General features: G+C 43.9%; 1 protein-coding gene across 13 annotated transcripts in view; it reads right to left on the reverse strand.

Moving 5' to 3' along the window:
* VWA5A (von Willebrand factor A domain containing 5A) overlaps positions 1 to 7,280 on the reverse strand; it is a 29,042-nt gene extending 21,762 nt beyond the window's left edge. For 2 of the 13 annotated variants that reach the window (XM_045080396.1, XM_045080401.1), the window contains exons 1-7: positions 7,212 to 7,280; positions 6,191 to 6,232; positions 4,406 to 4,463; positions 4,084 to 4,286; positions 3,637 to 3,859; positions 3,340 to 3,515; positions 2,961 to 3,075 (exon numbers count right to left, since the gene is read on the reverse strand). In XM_045080396.1, coding sequence (XP_044936331.1) covers positions 2,961 to 3,075; positions 3,340 to 3,515; positions 3,637 to 3,859; positions 4,084 to 4,286; positions 4,406 to 4,448 — 760 coding nt within the window. In that variant the 5' untranslated portion in view covers positions 4,449 to 4,463; positions 6,191 to 6,232; positions 7,212 to 7,280. Of the gene's footprint in view, positions 1 to 2,960; positions 3,076 to 3,339; positions 3,516 to 3,636; positions 3,860 to 4,083; positions 4,287 to 4,405; positions 4,464 to 6,170; positions 6,569 to 7,211 lie in introns of those variants that run through there. The other 11 variants (XM_045080402.1, XM_004750129.3, XM_004750133.3 and 8 more) reach the window with 11 other exon arrangements.

Here is a 7,280-nt window from a genome sequence, read left to right on the forward strand (position 1 = left end):
TTTCTACTATAATTCCTTTTGGCACAGCTCAACTTATTTCCACCTACATGAGTTTCCACTTCCTCATTTTTAAATAAGATATTTCCAGCCCTACCTCCTCAACTTGCTAGCCTCAGTTTCTCCATCTGAAGAATCCAAGCACTAACACCTAATTCAAGATTATTTTAAGGGTTAAGTGGTATCATACATTTAAGGAATTCAACCTAGGGTTTAACTCTGGTTAAACTCTTAATAATAATTTTAGAAAGTTTATTTTTTAATTTTCAGCATAACAGTATTCATTGTTTTTGCACCACACCCAGTGCTCCATGCAATCCGTGCCCTCTCCAATACCCACCACCTGGTACCCTGACCTCCCACCCCCCACCACTTCAAACCCCTCAGATTGTTTTTCAGAGTCCATAGTCTCTCATGGTTCACTCCCCTTCCAATTTCCCCCAACTCCCTCTCCTCTCTAACTCCCCTTGTCCTCCATGCTATTTGTTATGCTCCACAAATAAGTGAAACTATATGATAAATGACTCTCTCTGCTTGACTTATTTCACTCAGAATCATCTCTTCCAGTCCTGTCCATGTTGCTACAAAAGTTGGGTATTCGTCCTTTCTGATGGAGGCATAATACTCCATAGTGTATATGGACCACATCTTCCTTATCCATTCGTCTGTTGAAGGGCATCTTGGTTCTTTCCACAGTGTGGCGACCATGGCCATTGCTGCTATAAACATTGGGGTACAGATGGCCCTTCTTTTCACGACATCTGTATCTTCGGGGTAAATACCCAGTAGTGCAATTGCAGGGTCATAGAGAAGCTCTATTTTTAATTTCTTAAGGAATCTCCACACTGTTCTCCAAAGTGGCTGCACCAACTTGCATTCCCACCAACAGTGGAAGAGGGCTCCCCTTTCTCCACATCCTCTCCAACACTTGTTGTTTCCTGTCTTGCTAATTTTGGCCATTCTAACTGGTGCAAGGTGATATCACATTTTTTATTAAATTATACATATAGTTTTTTAAAAAATCACGTTAATATGATTAAGTATATTTTAAGTTTAAAAAATACAAATTTTGTATTTTCTTTTTTTTTAAGGTTTTATTTATTTGTCAGAGACAGAGAGAGAGCGAGCGAGCGCACAGGCAGACAGAGTGGAAGAGGGAGAAGCAGGCTCCCTGCGGAGCAAGGAGCCCGATGTGGGACTCGATCCCAGGACACTGGGATAATGACCTGAGCTGAAGGCAGCTGCTTAACCCAATGAGCCACCCAGGCATCCCCAAATTTTGTATTTTCATCATGTAGTGGTATGCTTCATTTGGCAGACTCTCAATGGTTTTAGTGAGCCAAGCTGCCAGTTGTCATTTGTTTCTTTATATGGATGGAAACAGCAAGTTATCTTGACCAGATAGATGATCTAGAAGGCCAGACTTGAATGGCCCTGCTAGGAGGGATTCACAAGATCATAAAAGCTGCTCCTAATGTCCCCCTCTGGCCTGCAAAGCCCACCATAGGAAAAGATGGGGAATTCCACATCGGGGCCAAGGGAACTGCTTGGAAGGAAAGGAACTAAGATCTCAATTCGTATCTTTTAAGATTCAGCAATATTCAACTTTCTGTGGTATAATAAAATAATCCTGACTGAAGACCAGACTCCCAGTACTGTGGGAATATTTCCTGGACACCCAAGGGGAACCCACCAAAGGGAAAGGACAGAACCAGTACAAAAGGAATCAACTAACGTACAGACAGAGTGTGGAGCCTCATGGAAAAGGAGCTAGAGCAGAACTGGTTGAAGCTGGGAGCCCCTCTAAGGGCTTTAGCATGGATAGTTTGCCTGGAGGAAAAGTGGTTGAACCAGTGAGGACAAACTAAGGAGCTCTTCCTGTAGTACAGGAAACTGTCTTCACAGTGGTTGTAGTTACAGAAGAAAGAACCTAACCCAAGCTATAGCACTTTGACTATGACTGTTCCCAAACATCCTTCCATTAAACCAAGGTGGAAAATGCTTCAGAAGTGGCGGTATCTCTCTAGTCAGGCTTCATGGTCCCTGCAATCCAGGAGCATGGTTTCCCAGGAAGGCCCCAAGAGAGCAATAGACTGACATGGGTGGTACCAGTTATAATCGTAAGGAAAGTACACATATAGACAGGAGAATTTAGAAAACACAAGAAATTAAGAAACTAAATTTGTTAACATACTAAAACTTAGTCTTAGGAATTAAGATACCAGGGCAAGATGAAAACTCTCTGGAAACGGATGATGGGGTATTTGGAAATCTTCGATAGTTTGAAAAGGGAAAATGTCACAATCATTATTTTTATTTCGTTTTTTTTTCCTACAAATGAATACTTACTTTTTTACTGAAGTATAATTAACATAGTGTCATGTTAATTTCTGGTATACAACATAATGATTTAACAACTCTATACATTACTCAGCACTTACTGCAGTAAGTATACTCCCCATCCACCACCGAACAACATTATTACAATCTTACTGATTCTATTCCCTGTGCTCTCCTCTTCATCTCTGTGACTTACTTATTTTGCAACTGGAAGTATATACCTCTTTGTAAAATAGGTAATAGATAATGGGATAGGATAAAATAGAAATCGATAAAAGGGATTAAGAGATACAAACTTCCAGTTGTTTTTATTTTATTTTAATTTGCACTTGTAGAGACTGATCATTGTCATTTATGTTCGTAAACTAGTTGTGTTTCCTCTTGTGAATTATGTGTCCATGCCCTTGATCTAGTTATCTACTGATCATCTTAATCTGCCTAGGAGACACAACCACCTAGATGGACACTCTTTGTATCTGACCATTTTTGCACACTATAATGTAAGCTATTTGAATGTTTTACCCACTACTGGATAGGAGGAAAGAAAACTGAGGGTCATTTGAGGCTAATTCTAAGACAGGAGTTCCCCTTTAGGTCGCCATACAAAGGAAGGAAGAGAATACCTGAGTTGTCTCTAGGTTGCCCCATCTCCACAGCTACAGTGGGGGTATGCACCTCACTGTAGTAAATCAGGAGTTCCACATCTCGATCGAATTTGTGTCCATCAGCCAAGGAAACCTGAGTTGAGAACAAGGAAAAGATCCATGTTAGAACTATCACTGCTTGCTGTGTGCGGCTGAGGTCAGGGCTGAGAGCTACTTCCTCCACAAGGGAGTGTGGGGAGACAAGAACGGGGAGAAGGCACTGGAGAAGAAATGGGGAATAAAAAGGAAAAAAGTGGGATTCCCTCTAGTTAATAAGGAAAGCAAGGACCATTCTGGAACAAGATCAGAACCCAAAGAATAGGGGTGCTGGCAATAACAGTGCTTTCTTATGAATTACCTGGGCAGAAGTCTTATCTTCTCCAAGGTACTTGGTAGGACTGAAGGCGCAGTTGGACTGGACCTTCTCAATGCCATGCTGGGAACTGATGGTGGCAACCATGCTGAGGGTATATGGCAAGTCCTCCAAAGGAACTACAGGAGTCTTCATATCAAGACAACTGTCCTCAAATGATCCTACAAAAAGTGACTTTAGTTCTGTTTCCCCTTCCTACACTTCTTAGCACCCCTACAACCTTGAGGGGACTTCCCAAATTATACCACCCACTGCCAGGACTTGAAAAGAAAGGAGACTCACCAGAGCCACGATATCGAGGATTCAAGACAGCTGGGAGCACGTAGCGCAGGGCTCCATCTGCTTCCAGGGGGAGCTCCTGCACATACTTCAGGGTGAGCGCTACATTCGACCCTGGGTTCAGGTTCCCCACACTGCAACAGAAGACGTCCTTGGAGTACTTGTCCTCCTCCAGTAGGAAAGCTTGGCGGCGGTTGCTGATAGCACTCTCATAGATGCTGTGGGCCTAAGAACAGAGAAATAGAGGCCATGGAGAAGGCCTGTAAAGCTCACAGGTGTACTTTATATGCCTCTGATTGATTCCCACCCCCCCCCCAGGTGATTTTAGGAAAACAGAAGTAGAAGAAAGTATTCCATATCAGCACTTTTTTGAAGGCGCATTCGTAGAGATTCTAAGAGTATGCATTAAGGAAATAAGAAGGGAGGGGATAATCTACTTATCCCTAGTACCTTTGCCTTCTCCTTTAATTCTGCTTTAATTTTCTCCCCATCCATCTCGGCCTCAAAGCTGTAGACAGCTGAGTCATCATCCATGGGGAACACAAAGAATGTCTCCAAAGGAACTTCCTCCTCATTCTTATAGTTCAAGGTAGCAGACACACCAGCCACAAACTCACGAATGGACAAGGTCACAGAGATACTCTTCAGGGGTACTGGAGATAGACCAGAGTTCAAGAGGTGAACAAACTTTAGTAGAAGGCCTCCTGTCTGCCAGGCATGGAGCCAGATGCCAAAGATATAGTGGCAAGTAAGGGTCATGAATCAGGCTTACCTGGTTCCTCTCTGCGGGTTAGTAGGCCACCCTGGAGCACCATGGTGATACCAGACTACTGTGAAAAAGATACATCATGAATACAGTAATATGTTGGGGGATATCTATTCAAATGCCAGACTTTATGTGCTACTCTCTGGCATAAGAATACATTCAGAGGACTAATGATGGAGCTGGAAGGAGAAAGAAGCTATAAAGATGGGGACAAAGAAGCCAATGGGAGGGCTCCTTCTAAATGCCAGACCCAGATGGGGAAGCAGTAAGATTCACAAAGTCCCTACTACACAGGAAGTCTCTGAAACACCCCGAAGCTGGGTCAAATACCAGTTCCACTTTTTCACAAGTATATGTAATATACCATTCCTTAGGTATATGGGTATAATGAACTTAACCCCTGTGAAACTCAGTGTTCTCCTTCTAAAATGAAAACCATGTACCTATTTCTCATATACGCATATGTAAATTTATATATGGGAAATCCCTTGAAGAGCGCCTGGTCTATGGGAAGCATTTAATCAATGGTAATAGACTAGTGTTGCTCCTGTTATAATTATTACAGTTGTTAAACAGACCTTGGCTGTTAACTTTGCATCATGCTACCCAGAGACCTGCTTCAATAAGGAACTGCTTGATCTAAAATGGGCCCCTGCAACTTAGATCACTTACCCTTGTGGCTTTTCTTTTGGGGCTCACAACTGAAACCACTGTGTGTTTCCTCTGTCCACGGTATTCTGATATACATATATACATATCATGTATGGAACACATCCTCTGTTTTAAATCAAGCTGTCCTAACCGTATCTTCCGAATTTTATTATAATCTTAGACCACCACTTCACGTGATATGGTAACAAGGAGATAAATTTACATACCTAAATTATGATTTACATTATGATTCTTTAACCCGGAGAATAAGCAGGTAGGTCTTGTACTAATCATTGGCCCTAGTAGCCCTAGAAGCTGCCCTCCAACCACTCTGAACAGAATCACTTGTGATGTTGCCTCTCCCTGCTCTGTCAAGGGTGACACAATCTGCAATTTCCAGTACCAGTTAGGGGACTTTTCACTGAAAATACAACTTAAGGAACTAAAACAGAATTGCCTGGTGCCCAGGGAATGCTGAAGGAAAGTGAAATTAATGTGTTTATCCAGAGTCCCAGGGCAGATGAGTCCTGGGGAAGCCCAAACTTCACTCAGGAATCCACAGTCCACAGTCCAGAAAAACATGTAGGTTCTTGAGAAGGGCAACTTTCCTTCCCAGAACAACACCCCCCTCACGGATCGTGAAGCTTTTGGCAGAAATGCTTCTAGACCCTTTATGCTCATCCCAATCACTGTTTAAAACCTCACACCCTACCCCCAACCAGAGCAACTCCCTGTGACTCATCTGTCTCATAGCGATGGTGCTTCTTGTAGACTGTGTCCCATCTCCACAAATCGGCACCAAATAAATCAGGCTTTTGGTTTGGTGTTTGTTCTCTTAAAGAACTGGATAAAAACTGAGTGTAGCTAAAATGGTCCGTGTTTGATAGAAACACAGAGGGCAGAGGCAGTTGTAGTGAGGAGAGAATCCTCAGGAAAAAGGTTCTCATTCAGACACTTGACTGGGGTAAGCTCTCTGGGGGAACAGGCTGTCACTGGCGGAGGGAAGAATTTCTAATAACATCAGGAGGAAGCTTAAAACAGGAGAAGGACCCAGGACACAGGGGAGCAACAGGTGAAGAAAGGTCAGGCAAGCAAAGCTCCAAGGGTTGGCGATACTCACCAAGGGTTGGTGATACTCACCAAAGGTGGCTTCCAGGCGAAGAGAGAGCAGAGAGCGATCTCCTACAAAACAAAACCAATCAAAAACAAAACATAAACCAGCCTTATGTCCCCAGAACAAATCCCTCACTGAGGAAAATTTGCGTTTCTGCAGCTTCTCTCCCACCGTTCCCAGTACAAACTGAAGTGGGTCACAATTAGTCCTGGGCCCCTCAGGATGGCATTTCAGAAAGCACCTAGCAACAGGTGGCAAAGACGGACCACAGCAGCTGACCAAGGTCAAAGCGCTGAATCCGAGGCAACTTGAAGAAGCCTCCTAAGCCAGGGGCTGCGTATGAAGTTGGACCCCTCAGGAATCCAGGAGTCTGGGCTCCTTGCAGTTCCCCCCCCCCCCCCCCCCCCCCCCCCCCCGCCAGGGAGAAAGAGGAGCCCTCGAGCTAGTGGCGCAGCGAGCCACACCCCTGCAGCTTGCTGCGGGGAACCAGCTGAAAACTCGTGATCCAGCGCAAGAGGCGATTTGAATACGCAGTGGGGCTTAGACAGAAAGAGAAAGCGATTTAATCTTTAAACTTTCAGTTCTAGGTTTGCAGCGTCCAAGCATTAGCGGAAGGGATCACAGTCCACCTCTCCAATACCTCTATATGAAAGGGATTAGGAAACCCAGCTGGGTTTTAAACTTCATTTCCACAGCATGAAATTAGATAAAAATGAGAAAACATAAATTTTCTACAAAAAAGAAAGAGACAAAGGTAAAATAAAAGAGAAGAAAAGTTATAAAATAAAAATTTAAAAAAAAAAAAAAAAAACCTTGACAGGATCAGGGATGCCTAAATCCCCTATCCAGCCCTCATAAAACTCCCCTAAACTGCCAAACCTGCAGAAAACCTCCAGAGACCTAACACCAGAACTCAATTTCCCACCCCCTGGGCTTGCAGTCAAAACAAGCCCCCGGCAGATTTGGCGATGGGAAAAGAGCGGGTCTCAGCCACTAGAGTGGAGGGCTGGGATTCAGCCCCAGCGAGAGCAGCCGCAGGTCACCTACCTTTTCAGGAAGTCTGAGGGCTCTGAGTCACATTTAGCAGAAAACAGCTGCTGACAAAATTTCTGGGAA

Source organism: Mustela putorius, unplaced genomic scaffold (assembly GCF_011764305.1).
Source record: "Mustela putorius furo isolate JIRA1106 unplaced genomic scaffold, ASM1176430v1.1 tig00000460_pilon_pilon_pilon, whole genome shotgun sequence".
NCBI lineage: Eukaryota > Metazoa > Chordata > Mammalia > Carnivora > Mustelidae > Mustela > Mustela putorius.